General features: G+C 43.9%; 1 protein-coding gene across 2 annotated transcripts in view; it reads left to right on the top strand.

The window, feature by feature from the left end:
• CHN2 (chimerin 2) overlaps positions 1-23,074 on the top strand; it is a 328,566-nt gene that overhangs the window by 208,883 nt on the left and 96,609 nt on the right. For both annotated transcript variants that reach the window (XM_010371360.2, XM_030932394.1), the window contains exons 5-6: positions 2,858-2,971; positions 5,346-5,631. In XM_010371360.2, the coding sequence (XP_010369662.1) occupies positions 2,858-2,971; positions 5,346-5,631 (400 nt within the window). The remainder of the gene's footprint in view (positions 1-2,857; positions 2,972-5,345; positions 5,632-23,074) is intronic.

Genomic DNA, 23,074 nt, shown 5'->3' on the forward strand with positions numbered 1-23,074 from the left:
AAATCTCCTTAAGCTGATAAGCAACTTCAGCAAAGTCTCAGGATACAAAATTAATGTGCAAAAATCACAAGCATTCTTATACACCAGTAACAGACAAACAGAGAGCCAAATCAGGAATGAACTTCCATTCACAATTGCTTCAAAGAGAATAAAATACCTAGGAATCCAGCTTACAAGGGATGTAAAGGACCTCTTCAAGGAGAACTACAAACCACTGCTCAGTGAAATCAAAGAGGACACAAACAAATGGAAGAACATACCATGCTCATGGATAGGAAGAATCAATATCGTGAAAATGGCCATACTCCCCAAGGTTATTTATAGATTCAATGCCATCCCCATCAAGCTACCAATGAGTTTCTTCACAGAATTGGAAAAAACTGCTTTAAAGTTCATATGGAACCAAAAAAGAGCCCGCATTGCCAAGACAATCCTAAGTCAAAAGGACAAAGCTGGAGGCGTCACGCTACCTGACTTCAAACTATACTACAAGGCTACAGTAACCAAAACAGCATGGTACTGGTACCAAAACAGAGCTATAGACCAATGGAACAGAACAGAGTCCTCAGAAATAATACCGCACATCTACAGCCATCTGATCTTTGACAAACCTGAGAGAAACAAGAAATGGGGAAAGGATTCCCTATTTAATAAATGGTGCTGGGAAAATTGGCTAGCCATAAGTAGAAAGCTGAAACTGGATCCTTTCCTTACCCCTTATACGAAGATTAATTCAAGATGGATTAGAGACTTAAATGTTAGACCTAATACCATAAAAACCCTAGAAGAAAATCTAGGTAGTACCATTCAGGACATAGGCATGGGCAAGGACTTCATGTCTAAAACACCAAAAGCAACGGCAGCAAAAGCCAAAATTGACAAATGGGATCTAATTAAACTAAAGAGCTTTTGCACAGCAAAAGAAACTACCATCAGAGTGAACAGGCAACCTACAGAATGGGAGAAAATTTTTGCAACCTACTCATCTGACAAAGGGCTAATATCCAGAATCTACAAAGAACTCAAACAAATATACAAGAAAAAAACAAACAACCCCATCAAAAAGTGGGGCAAGGATATGAACAGACATTTCTCAAAAGAAGATATTCATACAGCCAACAGACACATGAAAAAATGCTCATCGTCACTCGCCATCAGAGAAATGCAAATCAAAACCACAATGAGATACCATCTCACACCAGTTAGAATGGCAATCATTAAGAAGTCAGGAAACAACAGGTGTTGGAGAGGATGTGGAGAAATAGGAACACTTTTACACTGTTGGTGGGATTGTAAACTAGTTCAACCATTATGGAAAACAGTATGGCAATTCCTCAAGGATCTAGAACTAGATGTACCATATGACCCAGCCATCCCACTACTGGGTATATACCCAAAGGATTATAAATTATTCTACTACAAAGACACATGTACACGTATGTTTATTGCGGCACTATTCACAATAGCAAAGACTTGGAATCAACCCAAATGTCCATCTGTGACAGACTGGATTAAGAAAATGTGGCACATATACACCATGGAATACTATGCAGCCATAAAAAAGGATGAGTTTGCGTCCTTTGTAGGGACATGGATGCAGCTGGAAACCATCATTCTTAGCAAACTATCACAAGAACAGAAAACCAAACACCGCATGTTCTCACTCATAGGTGGGAACTGAACAATGAGATCACTTGGACTCGGGAAGGGGAACATCACACACTGGGGCCTATCATGGGGAGGGGGGAGGGGGGAGGAGGGAGGGATTGCATTGGGGAGTTATACATGATATAAATGATGAATTGATGGGTGCTGACGAGTTGATGGGTGCAGCACACCAACATGGCATAAGTATACATATGTAACAAACCTGCACGTTATGCACATGTACCCTAGAACTTAAAGTATAATAAAAAAAAATAAAATAAAATAAAAATAAAAAAAAATTAAAATTAAAAAAAAAAAAAAAAAAAAGAAGCGATTTTGAAGCACAAAGCCACGGGCTGCTTCTGACCTCACTTTACTTGGACAGAAGCTTCAGCTTGGAAGGTCTACTTTTTAAGGATAAATGGAGTTAGGAAATAAATATTGTGATAGGCACTTTTAAAAATGGTATCCTTCTCCATTTGTACCCTAACTTCATCTCTGCATTCCTGAGGAAGATACAGAACTTGCTTAGCTGACTTCCCTTTCCCCCTCTTCCTTTCAAGAAAGTAAAGGAGTTTTTCTCCATCCAGAATATTTATTCTCTGATTTATTCTCCAAAGTTCTCCAAGGTTGGGTAATCCTAGAAAGAGGTGTTACTCCTCTCCCAGAAGCTTGGAGTCCCTTGGCACTGCCTCACTCCCCAACCCAGCTGGAAGAATGTTGATGATCACTGCTGTTTTCCAGATAATGAGCCTCTAAAATTAACACCACCCTGAACTGAAGCAAGCAGGTTGCTAATCAATAAATGTCCACTTGCAATTAGGATAACACATAGTTCTCTGAGCTGAGAGCTAAACTGGCAATTGCTCTTCTGTTATTTCCCATGGTTAAAAAAAAAGGCGGGGGAGGGGGGTGGTTGAGTAACCTGGCTTTTTGTTTCAACTTTCATTTTCAACTTGAGAGCAAAGACAATAGCAGAAAGCCAGGTGGACTGGGCATTCTTCCTTTTGTTTGCCTGCTTGAATACTTGTGTTTGGAGCATGTGAGGGGTGGTTCCAAGTCATTTAAGATGTGCAGCAATCACTCCCCTCTTCACTCAGTTGGGGGGCTGTCGATTCTGGCTGCCCCCACCATCCTTCTAAGGCTAGTTCTCTGTGGTCCTTATTCTGTATGTGATCTGTTCAGAGCAATGATGGTCTTGCACCTTCAGGTTTCATGGGATCATCTCCCGGGAGCAGGCGGATGAGCTTCTCGGAGGCGTGGAGGGTGCCTACATCCTTAGAGAAAGCCAGCGGCAACCAGGATGCTACACGCTGGCTCTCAGGTGAGGCGCATTTCACTCCTTGTTTTCATTGCTGTATAAGTGGCTTCACTGATGTTTGCCCATTTTTAAGAATTGCAGTAGAATATACATAACACAAAATTCATCGTTTTTCCCATGTTTATTTTATGAGGGGGGTCCTACTCTCTCACCCACATTGGAGTGCAGTGGTACAATCACTGCAGCCTCTGCCTCCCAGGATCAAGTGCCTCCCACCTTAGCCTCCTGAGTAGCTGAGACCACAGGCACACACCACCATGACTGGCTAATTTTTTTTTTTCTTTCTTTCTTTTTTTTTTTTGTAGAGAAGGGGGTCTCACCATGTTGCCTGGGCTGGTCTTGAACTCCTGGGCTCAAGCCATCTGCCTGTCTCAGCCTCCCAAAGTCCTGGGATTACAGTCATCAGCCACTGCATCTGGTCTCCTTTTACCTTTTTTTTTTTTTTTTTTTTTTTTTGAGACAGAGTCTTGCCCTGTCACCCAAGCTGGAGTGCAGTGGCGCGGTCTTGGTTCACTACAAGCTCCGCCTCCTGGGTTCACACCATTCTCCTCCCTCAGCCTCCCAAGTAGCTGGGACTACATGTACCTGCCACTACGCCTGGCTAATTTTTTATATTTTTAGTAGAGACGGGGTTTCACCATGTTAGCCAGGATGGTCTCGAGCTCCTGACCTCGTGATCCACCCGCCTAGGCCTCCCAAAGTGCTGGGATTACAGGCATGAGCCACCGCGCCCGGCCTCCTTTTACCATTTTTAAGTAAAATTCAGTGGCATTAAGTACATTCTCAATGTTGTGCAAACATCTCCATATCCATTTCCAGAACTTTCTCATCATCCCAAACAGAAACCTGCTACCATAAACAATTACCCTCCCTACTCCTTACTTGGTATCTTCACTTGTTTCTGAAGTACCAGCAGTCTATCAGAAGTTGTATACATTTCCTCAGTCACAGATGCTATCAGTAGATGTGGACACTGGGACTCTGAGTATGGACACACAGTAAACTGGAGAACCATCTGGAAAGCTAGTGTTTCTGCAGCTGCTTCTGCCTGCACCATCTAGCTGGCCGAGGCCGCAGCGTCTCTGCCTCAGCTCCCAGCAGCCCATGTTGAAGGAAGGCCTCCTTCACCTGGCCTTGCACGTGCAGACCTCACAAGACCTGCATTTGCTCATGGGGTTCTCTCAGGGATCACCTTGTTGATCCCAGGAACCTGTTGTGAGGGCAGTCATGACCCTTCAGGCCAACGAGCCAGTAGAACATGCTCTACTGAGCCTTTACCACAAAATCACAACTATTAAACATCACAACACAGGAAAGACAGCGCATTTGTGGCACTTTTCAAACCTTGATCAAATGTTTTCTGTCATTTGATCCTCGCCACAGCCCTATACGTTTTGGGGAAGGTATCCAATTTCAGAACTGAATTGTCTTTCAAAAGTTCGTTTGTGAACTCTTCGGAATTGGAAAACTCTCTCTCCATAGAGGGAATGCTGTCCGTGGAAGCCCTTCCGAGGCCCACAGTGGTGTGTTCCATGCACCGTCTCCCTATTATGGCTGTGCAGTGACACTTTCCAAGTTGCAATATGTCTACAACATATCTTAAATAATGTAATTATGAGGATGAACTGAAAAAGCTATTATATCACGCGCTCTAGGTGTGCAAAATACTTTCCTATCTTCCCAGCACTTCAGTAGCAGATGCTGGCAGTTCTAGTGGGGAGTCAAGCAGGGGCTGTAGATGGAAGGCCAGGGCTCAGAGAGGAGGGAACCTATAGATTAGATTGTGGGGATGCTGGCAATGGCTCCAGCAGGGAGTTTAGCACACTTTATTGCTTCCCTTCTGTTGCACCAATTGGGTGGAAGGCATGGGGTGCTCTGCTGGCGGTGGTAAAGATGAGATAATAAAGGGGCATCAGGACGAGGGGCAGGGCATCCCTCGCAGAGTAATTGCCAGGTATAGAGGAGAGCTGGTTCCCATTAAGTAAGTTTGTAAGTAACATAGTTGTAAATCAGGCATTACCCTCTGACTTTTACAAATGAGAAGGATACTGACAATGACCTTAGTGATTTCTAGGATCAAACGACTCCATGTGACGGCCTGGGGTTAAGCCCCACCTCTGCCTTGTTCCAGGCATATAAACTCAAGCAGGAACTGCCATCTCTTCAAGCGTCAGTTGCCTTTGCAGTAAAACAGGCATAACCGTTATACCATCTCAAAGGGTCTCTATGATCATTAGGGGAAAAAAAAATCACATCAAGTGCTTAGCCCTGTGCCTGGGCTACACTAAGTATCCAAAAAACATTAGCTGCTGTTATTATCATTCCACACTGTGCTTATTTCTAACGTGGTTGTAATCCCTCATTCTGTCATGGGCAGGTTTGGAAACCAGACCTTAAACTACAGGCTCTTCCACGACGGGAAACACTTTGTGGGCGAGAAGAGGTTTGAGTCGATTCACGATCTGGTGACAGATGGCTTGATAACACTGTACATAGAAACAAAAGCTGCCGAGTACATTTCAAAAATGACAACTAACCCCATCTATGAACACATTGGATATGCCACCCTACTCAGAGAAAAAGTATCCAGAAAGCTGAGCAAGTCTAAAAATGAACCAAGAAAAACAAACGTCACACACGAAGAACACACGGCGGTGGACAAGGTGAGCTATGTGTGATGGAAACAGCCCCTCTCGTTTTAGTCCATGCTGAGTCAACAGGCGGGTTAACTGTAGGTGCGATTTGCTGGAATGTTGAAGGAGAGCCACCCCCACCCAAAGAAGTCTAGAATGTTAGTGCCAAAGGGACCTTAGAAATCTAGTTCAGGCCGGGCGCGGAGGCTCACGCCTGTAATCCCAGCACCTTGGGAGGTGGAGGTGGGCAGATTATGAGGTCAGGAGATCGAGACCATCCTGGCTAACATGGTGACACCCCGTCTCTACTAAAAATACAAAAAACTAGCCGGGCGTGGTGGCGGGCGCCTGTAGTCCCAGCCACTCGGGAGGCTGAGACAGGAGAATGGCGTGAACCCGGGAGGCAGAGCGTGCAGTGAACGAGATCGCGCTACTACACACCAGCCTGGGCGTCAGAGCAAGACTCCGTCTCAAAATAAAAATAAAAAAATAAAAAATCTTCTAGCCCAGGCCCCTCATTTTACAGATGAAGCCCAGAAATGTTTGATGATTTGTTCAAATTCATACAGTCAGACCTAGGACTTCTACCAAGTCATTTGTGGGTTTATTTGGAGTTTGAAAGAAAAAAAAAAACCTCCATTAGCATGTTATGATGAAATACGGTTTCAGTTGCCATTTGAGGTGTCACTGGCTCCATCTGTAGTTCCACCCAGCCTGCCAAATACGTGGTATTTGTATTTGCTTCTCTTAGGACTGGGTGACTGCCCATGATCCACAGGTCAGGTCTCTTGAAGGTGGTCTTACTTAGATAACAGGTTTCACTGACAGATACGGGAGCATTTCACTGACAGATATGGGAACGTGGCTATCTCTAGGAAGCTTAGAAAGACAGGCTGTGCTTTGCCCCAGACAAAGTTATTATGCCTCACCAAGGATTGAAAAACTCCTAAGTGGGCACATATGCAGGCTGGGGTGGATTGTGGCAGGAGGACTCCTAAGTGGACACATATGCAGGCGGGGGTGGATTGTGGCAGGAGGTGGCCGGGGAGATCTGATTTTCCTCTCCAGTAAGTTACTGTGTGTTTGAAAGGCACCACCAGAGTTTGCTAGCAGATTTTTGGGATGTGCCCCTTGAGGGACCATCTGCTTTGCCTGGTCCTATCCATTTCCCACTGAAGGAAAGTGATAGCCAGGCACGCCAGTCAACCCCTGCAGAGTCGGTGCTGAGCCCAGCTTCTCAGGCACACTAGGGCTGGGACAGATAGAAAGAAGCCAATAGGAGGTACAGCCCCGCCACACTGCTCCTTCCAGTGGTCGCTAATCCTCGTTAAACCTGAACGGGCCTCCTGTTGTCCAGTGTCAATGGGAAGCAAAGGAGCCTCGGGCTGACGGACTTGGGACTGGCATTGGCAGAGGGGCTTCATCAGAAAGCCCTGAGAGGGAGGAGGATGGGGTGGCACCGTGGTCTCATTCGCGCAGACAGGGATGATCTCAGTTGATTTGCTGATTGAGCTTCAGATCCTAGGAGAACCTTCCACAGAATCACATCAGTGCAGCAGCTGGGCCTGTGAAAATATAATTTGCCATTTTCTTTTTATAACCCAGTGTCTCCAAAGCACCTGTTTATTATTTTCCAAATAATTGTTTTGGGAAATTGTGGGGTTTCTGATTGTTTACATGTTAACAAAAGAGAGACAGGACTTGAGTCCCAACTTTCAGTTTGTTCCGGTCCAGACAAAAGCCATTCCTTGGTCTGTTTGGAAAATCTCTTCCAAAGTAATTTAGAATAGAAGATATGAAAGCCGACCTTCCCAGCCATGACAAATCAGAAGATGAATTGTAAAATAAATCTCTGAAGCAGTGTTTATATTTCTGAATCAGAGGGCAAAGCCACCAAAAAGGCAATCTGTTACAAACTGCAGGATGCACACTCGAACATCTCAAGGAAAAGGAGAGCAGGAGGAGTGTCTCTTCTGTGTTAGGGCTGAGTTGAGATCCTGGATATTGAAAGTGATATTTCTAGATTGTTGTCCTCCCCCGAGAGGGAAGTTTGGTCAACAGAAACTGATATTTCTGGACAATATTCCTATCAGGAAACTTGTAACTCAAAATATGCCCTCTTGTGCAGATATTTTTGTATTTATTTGTCAAAAATAAATAGTGGAGGAAATTAGTAATCCAATTAATAATCACTTTGAATGAGCCACCCAGTATACATTTACCTTTCTGGGAAATGGTAAATCAAGAAGATATTGCAGGAAGACACCCACACTCTCTGAGCAGTTTGATGGACAGGTGTCAGTGGTGTGGATTTTCTTGGACACTAATGATGTGATGTTTGGTTGTCCCAAGGGACACCGTGGACACTGGGCCTGGTCACTTGCTGGGGGCTACTCATTTTGTTAGTAGGTGTGTTAAGTTACTTGGTACAAATCCATCTGTTTCTCTCTGCCCTATGTTGACAAGTGGAATTATTAAAAGTCTCAGCCTTGCCAGAGATTCTGTTTCCCTTAAGGGCAGGTCAGTGGCCCGTTGCCATGGAGTCAGTGACTAGAAAAGAGGGACCGGAAACTTGAATGGCTTCACTGAGAAGAGTGGGTAGGGGGAGGGTACCTGTTTGCTGTGGTAAGGACACCTCTTGAAGGTTTTAATGAGTGAAACGAGCAGGTTTCCTAATATTTCTCAGTTCCAGACACACCAGCATTTGTTTCCAGAGTACTTAAATTTCATTTTCTCGTTTGTTTTATTGATCATTTCCAAATGAATCCAGAGAGATGATGTTACCTGTGTATCCAAGAATACTAACACAGTGTTAATTGGCAAAAAGAGATTACCTACTCCATCAGATTTGAATGGCTTCCAGATTTCTCTCCAATCACGATTGTTAGCAGTAAACTTGATTTTAATAACTGTAGATGATATGGAGAGGAAGGGAGGAAGCCAGAAAAAAAAAGTTGTGATGGTTAGCCAATAGTGATCCGTCTCCCCACTGATTCTTTATTTGGCTGGATTTAAAAACATTATGATGTATGTGGGCCACCATTCGGTGCATTTAATTAAAATGGTCACGTCCAGTGTCATTTCTTCTATGAAACGCATTTCAGAACTTATTCCATAGATGGATTATCTACTGACCTTCACATACAACACTGTAAGCAACAAAGGAATAACAGGAGATTTAACATGGGTTCAGACATTTAGTGTTAAACACATTTCACGTATGTGAACTAATTTCCCGTTTTATCCCTTAGAACCACTTTGCCAGGTCCATAGGACAGGAATCACCATCCTTATCTTATGGAAAGGCTCACAGTGGCAGGGTGAGGAATCAGACCCAGGCTTCCTGATTCCAGGCTCAAAGCTTCTTAAATCAACTGAGCAGATGTGCCTCGTTCTGTGCTCACTACCCTTAGTGCTTTGAGCCAGCACCCTTGGTTTTGGCCATCCTGAGGCAAGTGATGCTAAAAGTCACTCAGTATTTACATGATCTGTTTCTGAAAACAGATCATCCAAACAGAAAACTGCTATTATGAGCTATAATAACTAGTATTTTCTTATAAAGTATACCCTACAAATCCAATACATATGACAACAGTGTTTGTGATAATACATTTTTATTCAGTAAATATGGTTTGTCATATTAAATTTCATCTATGTTTTAGTGGGGAAAAAATCATCCATGCCCTCGATATAATAAAAGCACATTAAGAATATGTTATACCAGTTTATTCATTTCACTATTTGTTATAGCAGCAAAAATTAGAAAATGACCTTAATGTCTGTCAATTTGAGACTGCTTAAATGAATTATGGTACATCCATGTTAAGGAATATCACATAACCCCAGGAAAAGAATGAGAACCCTCATATGGGCTGATATGGAATGGGCACCTGGAATTGTTATATGGAAAAAGACCTGGCAGTGTGGTGTGTACAGTATGGTATTATTTGAGTAAACTAGTAGAAAAAAAAATAAAATATTTTTATTGATTTTTATTTTAAAACTTTATTTTATTATTTTTTAAAGACAGGATCTTGCTTTATTGCCCAGGCTAGTCTCAAACTCGTGGGCTCAAGTGATCCTCCCATCTCAGCCTCCCAAGTAGCTGGGATTACAGGTATGAGCCACCGCATCCAGCCAAAAAGAGCTTTTGCATATATTTTTTTCATGCAAAGTCATAAATATCCCTTGAAGGATGCAAGAGCCAGTATCACTGGTTGCCTTTGAAGGAGGGAAGTCCTCTTGCTTTCTTAGGGCAGGCACCGAAGCCCTCTTTGGTTTCTACTTTCTTCCTGCAAAACCAAAGAGAGTTATGTTTTCTGGACTGAAGGCCTTCCAACCTTACTGGGCTGTCCTCCTTTACAGATGAACTGTTTCGCGGAGAACCTCTCCCCTCTCCTCTCCTACTCACATTTTTGTTTGTTTGGTTGTTTGGTTTTTCTTTCTAAATTATTTTCTTCCTTTCCAGCTGCCCATCTTTATATCCAAGCTGGTCCTTTCATTGGTTATTTCACTGTTTCCACCATGTGATCTGCTGGCCTGTCCTGGTATCTTTGCCTAGGAATGATTCCCTACAATGTGCTTGAACAGAGGCCGTGGCCAGGCCAAGGAGTGAATGTCCAGCCCTTGCTTACCAGCAGAAGTCTTCGTACAAGGTTGAGACTGTCCTGAGTGGTTCTCCCCAGTGCCATGCTCGCATCTCATAGCTGGTGTCCCCATGGTGACTCTGTGCGCATCCAAGTGTTGTTGTTGCTATAATTCTGGAAAAGCTCTTATTTGCTTTTTCTACAGGACAGAGTTCAAATTTCTCACAGGATATTTGCAGCCTGTCTAAGCCTGGGCCCCTTGGAGAAGCAGAGCCTGAGACTGGGGTTTGGTACAGATAGGGAATTTGGAAAGGCATCCCAGGGAGAGGAGGAGAAGCCGGGCAGGTAAATAGAGGAGGAGAGAGGCTGGTATATTCACGCTGTGGAGCTGGTCACCTCCTCAGGAGTCGGGTAGAACTGCTCCTAAGAGGAATTGAAGTGGGAGTATTTAAGGCATCACCTCCTGTCCCCTCTTGGTTGAGGGGTGCCTGTGAGCTGTTACATTCTCCCCAGTTCCAGGCCAGGCATGCTGGAGAGCTAGGTGGGTGCCACGGGCATCTCTGGCAGCCTGTGGAGTCCAGTGCAGCTGTCCTTTTCTACTATTGAATAGAACCTGCCACACTCAGCCTCCTCTCTCCTCCCTGCTCTGGCGTGCTGCACACCACCTTTATGAGAGTTCAGCACCCTGTGTCCAACGTCATTGTTTTGATCAGTGGTTCTCAAAGCATGACCCTCGGGAACCAGCAGCATCAACATCACCTGAGAGGCTGGTTAGAAATGCACATTCCCAGGAGCCACTGTGTGGGGGACTCTGGGGTGGCCCCCACCAATGTGTGTTTTAAGCCTCAGGCAGTTCCGATTCCCACCTGCATTTAAAAATCTATGGTTTCTATGTCTGTCTCTTTCCCCAGAGGTAGATCAGTGGAAGGCAGAGGCTACTCCTCAGCCTGCTTCCTCATTCTAATGCCTCACACCTCACTCGGTGAAACAAGCACTGATTGAATGAAAAATGGATGGGTAACTTTTAAAATTTAACACATTGCCCCAAGTTCACCCTAAGGATCAGTGTATCTCAAATTCACCAAGAGGGTGCCTCAGCATCTCCCGCACCTTCTGTCAGCACGTGCTCCTTCCTTTACTGGGCTAAGATCTGGCCACCAACTCTTGTAGCATCAGGAGCAGCAGGAGTCTGAAGGAGCAGGGGAATCGTGGAGACCATGTCGTGCAACCATTCTGTTTTGCAGGACAGGAAACTGAGGCACCTGGCTCAATAGCATAGAAAGTATTTCAGTGACACCGAGGAGGCTTGGATAGAAAAGGATGCTTTTTAGCAGCTGTCTTAGAGTTAAGATTGTTGAGGCCTTTTTTTGGATGGGACCCACAACTGTGCCATTGTGGAGGGGGTCTTGGTCCTAGGGGCTGCAGAGGCTTGGCCACTTCATTCAGGACAGTAGATTCAAACATGATGTTGCCCGTTGCCCTTTACCAAGCAGAGGCGTGTATTCATTTGCCAGAGAAGGAGCCTGAATTGTTAATGCAGAAAGCGTTGTGGAGCTGGAAAAGATCGCTTCCATTACAGGGTCTAAAGAACCTATAGATTTTCTTTGCAGGAGGTTCTTTGGAAATAACATGTAACTGACACACCCAGTCTTTTCTTGAAAGTCAAGGGTAAATGAAGATGAGCATAACTTAGCTATTATAGTAGGTGACAGGTACCGTGATGATGCTGACCAGCCAACTTCCTGCCCTTCCACTCACAGTTATAAAATGGGGAGGGATAGGATGCAGTGGGAATTGATTTAACTTAGATTACATCCGCTCATGAAACTGGGTTTTACCAAGCATTGGTTTAAGCCAGAATTCCCTAATGATTTGGGATTTATCACTCAGTCTGAGCAATTGCTGATTTGGTTGGCTTGGTGGTTCTCAAACTGGCTGAAGGTTGGACTCACTCTGGGAGATTTTTTTTAAAATGCCCATGGCCGGGCTTGGTGGCTCATGCCTGTAATCCCAGCACTTTGGGTGGCTGAGGCCGGTGGATCACTTGAGGTCAGGAGTTCAAGACCAGCCTGGCCAACATGGTGAAACCCCATCTCTACTAAAAATACAAAAAAAATTAGCCAGGCACTGTGGCACATGCCTGAATCCCAGCTACTCTGCAGGCTGAGGCAGGAGAATCACCCGAACTCAGAAGGTGGAGGTTGTAGTGAGCCCAGATCACACCACTGCACTCCAGCCTGGACGATGGAGTGAGACTCTGTCTCAAAAAAAATAAATAAAATTAAAAATATATATTAAAAATGCCCATGTTTGGCCCCACCTGGCTATGGAATCAAAGTCTTCACTGGTGAAATGCACCTGTCCGTCTTGTTTTGGCTCCGCAGGTGATTGTCAGATGCAGGGCTTGAGAACCTGGGTTAGGTGGAAGGGGAGACAACAGAGTAAAGGTGATCAGACATTTTGGAGCATTTTCTTTCAAGGACACCTGTCCCACTTTTTCCCAAGCCTCTTATATTCCTGAGGCTCTTTTATGTTGTAAATTAGACCCTAGCCTTCTTTCTCTACTTTTACACAACATATGAAAAGTCCTTTGGGAAAACATTCTTTGCACAGTTAACTCTGGTGGTTACGGTTACCTGTGCTGGTTCAGGGTTTGGCTTTGCTCCCTTTTCATGGCTCCTTTCCCGAGATTATTGCCTGAAATATAAATGATGGGAAACAATTAACTGAAGTAGGATTAAAGAATTTAATGAAGGGGCAAGGAAAAGTTAGCCTATCTCTTAGGAGTCAGGTAGTGGTTTCTTTGGGTGGATATTGGGAAGAATCTCTTTTTACCAGTTCCTCAATATCGGTGTTTTCAAAGAGGAACAGAAGAGGAAAGTCATCCTAATACATTCAACGTGTGGAGGGATATGATGGGCCAAACGCCAAACCCTCCTTACTTGTCCCCATCCAAAATCTCTCTAGGAAACAGCTCATTTAGAGACGCAGCCCCCGAGAAAGTGTTTTCTATGCAAATAGTGCCATCTTGTGGCTGAAAGGAGAGTTACATGCTGATGACACAAAGGACCAAACCGAACGTATGAAAATGTCCAAAACAAATTTTTCAGCAATGAACCCATTGAGTCATCCCACCTCCCTCAAGTTTTATAGCACAGATAAGGCTGCACAATGGCTTGGGGGTGTCTTCCTGTAGCCTGTGCTCCTTCTCTGCATAAGCATGTGGGCAGCTCTGTGGGCCTAGGACTTGTAAAAATCATCCCAGGAATCTAATTCTAGTCCAGAAGTGCTCAAACTTCTCGGCCTCAGAACCCCTTTGTACTCTTTAAAGTTACTGAGAACCCCAAAGAGCTTCTGTTTATGTGGGTTAAATCTTGATATTTACTGTATTAGAAAGTAAAATAGAAAAATAAAAAATATTTCTTAATTCTTTCAACATAATAGTAATAAACAAATGGTAATAAATATGTTAGTATGAATAACATATTTTCATGAAACATAACGCTGTTTTCCAAATAAAAAAGTGATGAGAATATTGGCATTGTTTTTACATTTTTGTAAATCTGTTTAATGTCTGGCTTAAAAGAAGACAGCTGGCTTCTCACATCTGCTCCTGTATTCAACCTGGGATATATTGTTTTGTTTGAAGTATAGGAAGAAGCTCTGGCCTCACACAGATGTGTAGTTGGGAAAAAGAGGAATGTTCGTATAGCCTTTTCAGGTAAATGTGGGCTTTAAAATATATGCTAGGCAACAATTCAACAAGTGGTAGTTTCTTAAAGGTTAGTTGCAATGTCAGTCACAGAAGGCAATTAATGTAATAAAATCAGTTTTGACATCATGTATTCTCTGAAGGGATCTTGGGGATCCCTAAACATTGGTGGGCCACAGTTTGATGAAGAGCCCAGCTTTTCAAGATGTTTATATTTTTACATCTCCAGAGAGGTGTTTGAGAGGAATTATCCCACCACTTTTGTCACCTTTGACTGCAGGAGGTAAATGATGCTGTCACCTGGGACTGCTATCCACCTATGGGGACTGTACAGGCTACGATGAGGAGGCATTCTTCTGGACCTGACCCACCGAGCGCCTGCCCTGAGCACAACCTCAGAGCTCTTCCCAGTGGCTGTCACTAGGTGGTGGGGGGACAACAGGCTGAGTCTATATGAGTTTTAATTTTAGGGATCTCTCTGGGGTTGTTGAATGTTTTGAATTTTATCAAGGCTTTTTAATCATGGGACTTTAAAATAATTTATTCTGGAAGATAGTTTTTATAATGTTTAAGTCAGGGTAATCTCTTGTTTATATTTTAGTTTGGCTTAATTGTAGGAACACTGTTGGTAGATGTAGGGTGATTACTTTTATTTTTAAGGTGAAATTGATGGGCTGTTTTTGTCTTTTTAGTAATTATATGGTGGTTTTTTGGCTGTGAATAAAATATGAATGTATGTATATTAGTCTAGGTGGGATGATATGTTAAAAAGATAAAAGATAACTTGGATATGTGTTTACGGGTCTCTTGATTAAAGGTTTTTTTTTAAATTAAATAGATTTGAGGTGAGAAATGGAGAGTATATTTACATTACGTCTGTGGGTCATCTGTTGGCACTTAGTTTTTTAGTTGGTAAGTGTTGAAGTAGAGACTCTTGTTTGAGGAATCTTAGCCCCTCACCTAAATTGGGTATTTTGTTGAGTATGGGATGTTGAGATTATACTTAACTTTTGACTTTTTTAATTTGTTTTTTTTTTTTTTTTAATTAGGGGAGTTTGTCTCTTTGATATTTTTGTTTTTGAAGAAACTGGAGGGAAAAAGCTATAGGAGTTGATGAAAAAGTTGAAGGACAGACTTATTATTTTAGACCTTTGTAAGGGGAGAAAAAGTTGAAAGTAGTGAGACAAAGTAGAAGTTGAAATTTTGATTTATAAATTTGAGAAGTTTTTAAAGAATGACTGCCACATATAATGCTCTAGTTATTTAAAATATTATCTAAAACTTTAAAAACACAGACTTTCCTCCTCAGTTCCCTAAATCTCCCTCTCTTACTCCCTAGCCACATTAAAAACTCCCCATTTCTAGTTTTTATTAAAACAAATTTTTAAAATCTGCCTTCCTACCTTCTCACTTTAATCAAATCAAATAAACCTTTCTCTATCTCCAAACCCCTGTGTATCACTGTTTAACATCAACTACACACCAAGTACACAAGCCTAAATTTAGACTTCAACACAAGCCTAGGGCCTGTGTCATTGGGAAACAGTTTTGCAGGTGTGGTTCTGATATGTGCGGCGAGTGAGGAGCTGCCGAATGGGTCTCATTCTCTTCCTGTACAGAGGAAATACCAAAGCTCAAAGCTCAAAGCAACATGGAGCCAGGAGGGTTGGAAGGAGGACACACGATTTTAGCAGAGCCCATTATTTTCCTTCTTTGGCCTCATACTGGGTGTCACCCACTTTCTTACCTCTCCTGGGCTTCTCCAGCTACCATCTTTGTGTCTATTTCCTCAGGATGTGGCAGTCTCCCCACTCCACCCCCAGAGTGAGTAGCTGTCATTTTTGCCACCCAGAGCCACCTTAGTTTAGGAGCTTCTGGTGGAGTCACATCTGCCCACTAATTCCAGAGGTGGATTTCTGATTCAAGGCCACACGGAAGGACCCCATGTACCTGGCTAGGGTGCTTGGTTTAAGGGTGGCCATGTGGTCAAGTCAGAGCCAGGGGAACACAACAGACTTTTACTATGAGTTCCAGGAACCAGGCCTTTCACCCTCTTTCTGCTTGGCTCAATTAGACAAGAAGTAGAGCCTGGGCTGCTGAAACCTTCCCGCCACCCCATAGAGCCTGAGAATGGAGCCTAGAGAAAGTAGAGCCTGGAGATGGGGAGAGAGAAGCTCAGTCCTGAGGCCAGATCTGAGCCTCTCGCAGAGCTGCCCTTTGGCCCGCCTCTGTCTCTGGATGTTCCAGTTTGGCTGGCAGCTCATTCCTGCCTTGCCTTTGAGCTTGGGTAAGTGGATGTTGGTGCTGCATATAAGTTGGCAGCTCCCATCATCCCCAGAAGAACTAGAACACACCTGTCAGCTCCCCGCCACCTTCTGCTGTCCTTCATTCCCACTCACCTTACTTGTCACCATTATCGAGAAAGCTTAGCTATTCAACTTCAGGTTCATTTTAATTTTAATCCAATAATCCACACTACCCTTCTTTAAAATGGTGGTGTTAAATCAGAAAAGGGGGACCTCTAGTGTTTACTGAAATGGGTAGGAATGTAGCATCTTGGTTATCAGGCCGACATGGGAAATAACCCAGAAACCACTGCTGGAATACAGCTGTCATCCTTTACCTCCTGGCTCCAAAACATATATATATAGAGAGAGACTTCTTATAGTTAAATGCATTTCAGTAAGATTAAGGCACTCTGCTAAAGAGTCCTCTTTTTTTTTTTTTTTCATTACTTTTTTTTTATTTGAGACAGAGTCTCCCCCTGTCACCAGGCTGGACTGCAGTGGCACAATCTCGGCTCACTGCAACCTTCACCTCCAGGGTTCAAGTGATTCTCCTGCCTCAGCCTCCCAAGCAGCTGAGACTACAGGCTCACACCACCACACCCAGCTAATTTTTGTGTTTTTAGTAGAGACGGGGTTTCACCATGTTGGCCAGAATGGTCTCGATCTCTTGACCTCGTGATTCGCCCTCCTCGGCTTCCTGAAGTGCTGGGATTACAGGTGTGAGCCACCGTGCCCAGCCACTAAAGAGTCTTAATGAACTCTGGTAAACCAGAGTCTTAGCAACTTGTGATATTTCCGGGAAACATTTTTAACAGAATAGCATGAAACATGGCCCCTTTTGCGGCACTGGATGTGGCCACGAGAGCCCTCTGTTGGAAGGGGGACCTCTCAGATCTTTGGTACAACAGATGAACAGTTGGGAACCTGCAGACTCTGAAAAAGGAAAGGTCAAACTTCCACTTGTAGTCTCTCAGAATTAAAGGCTTGGCCTATAAGAATTTGTAGGGGTGGGTGGGTGAGGTCCTGAATCAACTGTGGGAAGAGGAAGGATTTTGTTCCCTGAATAATTCCCATTGTCGTTAATGGCAATGAAACTGTCAGGGCTACATTGGTTTGTTTTCATGGCCTCTGGACCAGGTTGCAGAACTAGCATTACTCATTTTTCAATAAAAAAAAGTCTGGCCGGGTCTTATGATGGTAGTTTATAAATGTCCCTGTTGGTTTTCTCTCTCCTTATGCACAATCACTTTGAAGTTTCCGCAAAGTTAATATTTCACTTTGTTCCTAAGTCCCCATTTATGAACTTAATGAAGTCCAAGTATCAGAAGAGAAAGTTAAAGTTTACACATGGAACTTTGATTGTTCTCAAGTGACTCAGTGGTTTAAAAAATTATTTGAAAAGTCAAATCACTGTCATTTGCAAGAGACACTTTAATACCCAAGTTGAGGGTAAGAAGTAAGGCACAGAACTATGGACTATGCATGTCCCAACACACCTTTAACAGAGTAAAAGCAGTTATATTTTACCACAATATAAATTCCATGTAAAACAATTCATGATATAAGGGACTTTTATTATGTTTAATCCCAAATGATTTTAGGAAAGTTACAATTATTCCCCTCAGAAAGTCTAAGCATATCATTGTTTTTAATCTATCGTAAACTACATTATTTCATTCTGCTTCGTGACAACCCTTAACTTTATCGTTCCTCCTCTTCCAACAAAGAAACAAGAAACCCGGTGCTTAGGACAGCCAGGCGACCTGCCCAGGGTCATAGAACTTGTGACTTGCGGGTCATTTCACGAACACCCAGTTGCTAGAAGGTGGCTTGTCTGACTTTGAACAGGCTGTACTTTCCACTGGACCACATTGACAAAGTGAGCAGATTTGCTGTGTGTCTGATTTTAAAGCTTCTAAACAAAGCGTTATATTAGGAATTATTTTCCTCTTCCCAATATCGGTACTCAGTGTCCCTGCGCTTGACTCTAATCATCTTCTGCTCTGGGCTGATTTGTTCTTATAAAGAAATAGGTGTGGCTGAGGGAATTCCTCAAGAAGAGACGTGTTCGTTATACACATGCCTGCCTCTGTGATTTCTAAGAGAACAATCTCTGCGTGCATTTTTAGCCTTGAGCTATATGAATTTGAAAAGGATTGAGCAATACTGTAAAGCTCTGTATACTTTTACTGTATCTCAAGGTGATGAGTCTGAAATGCGAGTCTTCAGACACAAGCATGCGTCTAACTTCTTCCAATCATGATGGAGCCCGTTGAGATGAGAGGAAACTGAGGCTGATGTTACCCTCCTGAAGGTTAGGAAGTGATGCCTGACCCAGCTGTCTCTCAGCGTAGCTTTGAAACACCACTGAACTTTGGGATTGTAAAATGATATACATGGAGATTTTAATGCATTGGATTTTTTTCCCCCTCCAGTAAGTTCAGTGTAAAGTCAACTTGCTCACAAGGAAAGGAAGAAGTGCTAGCACGCACGGGGTATCGACTACATACCAGGTGCTATAGGAGTGGCTTTCAGTTTGTCACCTCCTTCCATCCTCACAACAGCTCTGAGAGTTGGGAATTGGAACGGTGGAAGTAACTTCTTCATGACCACCCAGTGGGCAGAGGAGCTGCCGCCAGCCGTCCTGGCTTGAAGGAAAGCCTCTTCAAGAGCTCCTGGTCACCTGAGATTGACCAGCCTCCCGACCCCAGTGTGGCATGCAAGGCCTTTTCGGACCCTGTTCTCATCACCCTGTCACCCAACACACACATGCACACATCGCTTCACCTCAGCTGCTCCCTCTCCCTGGCTGTGTCCAAGAGACCTGGCAAAGCAGAGCAATTCAAGTTTTCTGAGCCCAACAGCCAGTATAATGCCTCTCAGGCTTTACACAGCATCTTCCAGGCTTTACACAGCATCTTCCAGTTCTTTGCAATGTCCCTCTCCCTTGTCTCCCCCAGGCTCCTGTCCTGACTTGGGGAGCTCCTACCGTGCTTTGTGGACCAATCCCGGGCATGTCCTTCCCTGCAGTCTTCCCTAACCTACACAAGCCTGCCTTGGTTCTACCTTCAGTTGGCTACTTCTCTGTAGCTTAGATACAGTTCTCATTGCACTGAGCACACCCCACGGGTGGGTTCATTCATTAATTCATTCATGCTTAACTGTTAATAATTAATAACAATTAAATATTCTTTGAGCCCCTAATCTGTGCCAAACACAATGCTGGCCAATTGCACTTACAACGATAAGAAAGAAGTGGACTCTTTCCACTTGGGCTTACTAAGGCACAGAACATAAACACGGAGCGAGAGGTCCACCTGACTGGCACTTGGGGAGTCAGACATCAAAGAATGAAGCCATAGAAGAAAGCCGATGCTGGAGATGGAGAATGTGTTAAACCGAGAGCTTCATTCTGGAGAGGTTCAGGTGGAAAGTTCCCACCTTGGTTTTCTGTGCTGGTACATTTCTGTTTCTTTTTGTTCTATGCTATTTTGGGTGGAGTTTCTGTTTCCTGTAGCCAGAAGAGCCCTAATGGAGTCCTAAAAAAACAAAAACAGGAACAAAAACAAAACAGGCCGTGCCTGGCAGAGAAGGCCCTTCTAAGGAAGGGAGCAGTTGGAGCAGTTGGGCCAGCCTCGGGGCACGGCTGGTAGAGGGGAAGGCTCCGAGGAGGGAGATGGCCAGGTTGGAGAGGGGAGGCTGGAGATGGGCGGGCTTGGGAAGGGCCACGTAAAGTAGTCTCCAACGCGTGGACCTTATGCCCAAATGGCTTAAGGAGCTGCCTGCAGTGTGACTTGTAGAAGGATACATTGGTGGCAGGGTAGAGGATGAGCTGGAGACAGAGACTGGGGCTCTGGGACATCAATGCAGTAACATTGAGGCATCTGCATTTTTGCTTTCAAAACCCGTTGCTGCAGGCAAATTTTTAAAAGCCCACCTTTTCCATTTTTAAATGATGACACTTTTACCACAGCTAATTATTGTTTTAGACTTGTAAATTTTGAAGGCCTAAGTTAGTTAAATTGTTTTTTTAGAAGTTTTGCCGGGTTTGGGGAGAAGAGTGGGAGGAAGCAGAAAACCCATTATTCCACTGGGGTGGATAAATGGGCCCCACAGAGCTGCGTTAACCTACAAGGCTTCTGTGTTCAAGACATAACCTTCTATTCTGCAAAGCCCTCTGCCATTTTCCTTAAACATGCACTTGGAATAAGTGTTTGATGAATGAATTAATGTGTTTGCATTCTTTCTTCATTCTGCCTCCTACCTGCAAAGACAGAACTGTCATATATGCCTTTCTTAGAAAAGCTATGGACTTTAAATATTATCTGCGTTGAATTTGATCATAAAACAAAAAATACTCATTAACCTGAACTTCACAATCTTAACCTTTAGTACCTATGAGAAAGTTATCTACTTATTAAATAGTTTAAAGGTTATTGAAATGGAAATGTTATTAGGAGAGCAAAGGTTTTCTTCCAACTCAGAGTATACACTTTCAAATGGGGTGAAGAAGGGCAGTAGTGTTGAGGCTGCTAATCATGTTGGCTCTAGTCCAGTAGTTCTCAAATTTTAGCATACCTGAGAATCCTGTAGAAGGTTTGTTAGTACACAGAATTCCAGGCCGTCTCCCATCATTTCTAGTACAGTAGGTGTGACCAGCAGCCCAGCTTCCCAGGAGATGCTGATGTTGCTGGTCTAGGAACCACAGTTTGAAACTGCTGGTCGGGGCAGTAGAGTAGCACAGTTAAGTATGTAAGGCAACTGGAGAACTAAGGCTAAATGACAGTGATTAATTAGATGTAATCTGTAATCATATGCATGTGTATATATGCGTGTATATGTATATTTCCAGCATTTTTATACTGACTCTCCTAGAATATAAGCAAACTGCACCTTAGGCGTTTTCTAAATAGTGATTGCTTTCATGCTGTTTCCTCCTGTTGTGGAACTGCTCGCTGGCCCCTGCAGGCATCTCCCCTGCAGAGGAGGTGCTGCACAGTGGTTAGAGCGTGGGCTTCAGGGCCAGTGGCTGTGTGGCCTGAGCCCTCCTAAGCCTCCTTCCCTTCCTTTGCATGCCATGGGGTAGCATCTCACCTAAACTTTCTTCGGAACACCAGCTACCTCTGTAGCCCGTCCTCTCCTGCGCGCTCCCCTGCCAGGGCCCCAGCTGCTCGGGGTCCCAGGCTGCGCCTCACTCATTTCTGTGACCCCGCAGGACTTGCTGCAGCAAATGGGCTTTTGTATTTCCAAGGCACTTCATCAATGCTTATTGAGAAAAGGAAGGAAGAAAAGAGGAAAAGGAAAAAAGAGAGAGGGAGGAAGGAAGGAATTTTCCCAGGTTGCTCATTTGTCTTTGTAACATTTTTTACTGTAACTTTTTTTTCCCTTTTTCTGAGACAGAGTCTGGCTCTGTCGCCCAGACTGGAGTGCGTGGCCGGATCTCGGCTCACAGAAAGCTCTGCCTCCCGGGTTCATGCCATTCTCCTGCCTCAGCCTCCCAAGTAACTGGGACTACAGGGGCCCACCACCACGCCCGGCTAATTTTTTTGTATTTTTAGTAGAGATGGGGTTTCACTGTGTTAGCCAAAAGTAGGGAAAGATCCATTAGGTAGAAAACCTAGAAGTCATTTAGGTTGAACCATATGCAACTGTTGATACCTGATAGTTTTTGATTTGCAAAAATAAGGCAATTTCATGTGGTTCAAACTAATATCTATTTAATGTGAAGGTATATGAATCCTGGTAAGAACAACACAATTTGCAAGTTTTAGAATACAGTCCACTAGGAGTGGACATGAAGCTTGCAGTTTATATGCTCTGGAAGACCCTCTTTTTAGAAAAATAAGGCAAAAATACTAGTAAGGTATTCTAGATGGGGCCACAGAAAGGCCCCTGCCGGAGAGAACCTTGGAACTTGAGCATGTGCTTCAGAACTTCATAGTGAAGACACGTGCCAGGGGCCTGGCTTGAAGATGGCAGCTCTTAGGACAAAGCACGTGTGAGGCTGGAGAGCTGCTTCTGCAGAATCTGTAGGAGAACAGCACACCCACTTGGCAGAAAATTCAGGAGCCAGAAATCCATACAGTCCGCTGAGCCAAGTGGAGAGATGAAGGATTGCTGGAGCACCTCGTTGGTTTTGAACAGTGCTGTTTCCAAGACAAAATGAGCCTCCAGGTCGGACAGACTTCAGAGGCAGACAGTTTGTCCTTTCATGGAAGTTCTTACGTTCATATGTTTCATGCATTTTCCCTCAGATGGGATGTTTTGGAGTGGAAGTGGAGCTAATTAAGTAAATGTAAGCCATGCCAGGCAAACACCCAAGGAGGGAGCAGGAACAGAAGCTGCGGAAGCCTCTCAAGGAAGCATGGGGAGGGGGTGGGATGCCAAACATGGAGTCCTTGGCATTTTCAGAAAAGTTGCTGAAGGGTTTGCAGGAGAGTTGTGAGATCCAGAAATTACTATTTGACTGGGAAGTGGTAGGTGCCTTTATTGGGATGCTTTAAAGAAATCCTAATTCCATAGTTAGCTGAGCCCAGCAAACACAAGCTCATATTTTGGGAGTGGATGTCGAGAAAATGAATTCTTTTTTTTTTTTTTTTTTTTTTTTTTATCTGGAAGCATAGCTTATCTGGTTGCCCTCTGGGCTTAGTGACAGCATGCACCCCTTTGAGTGTTGTGTCCTGGGCCACAGCCTAACTGCTACTTCCCTCAGTTTCCCTCTGTCCAGGGGCTAAGCTCACTAAAGTTCATTGGTGGAAGGTGGAAAGACCAGGACTCGTGGTCTCCTCCCTCGATTTTGGAACACGGAACTACCAGACCTGCCAGGATGGTGCTTTTTTCCTTGGCGTGCCTAATTTAAGTGTTTAAAATGCAAGTATTTTTAAACA

Source organism: Rhinopithecus roxellana, chromosome 6 (genome assembly GCF_007565055.1).
Source record: "Rhinopithecus roxellana isolate Shanxi Qingling chromosome 6, ASM756505v1, whole genome shotgun sequence".
Lineage (NCBI taxonomy): Eukaryota > Metazoa > Chordata > Mammalia > Primates > Cercopithecidae > Rhinopithecus > Rhinopithecus roxellana.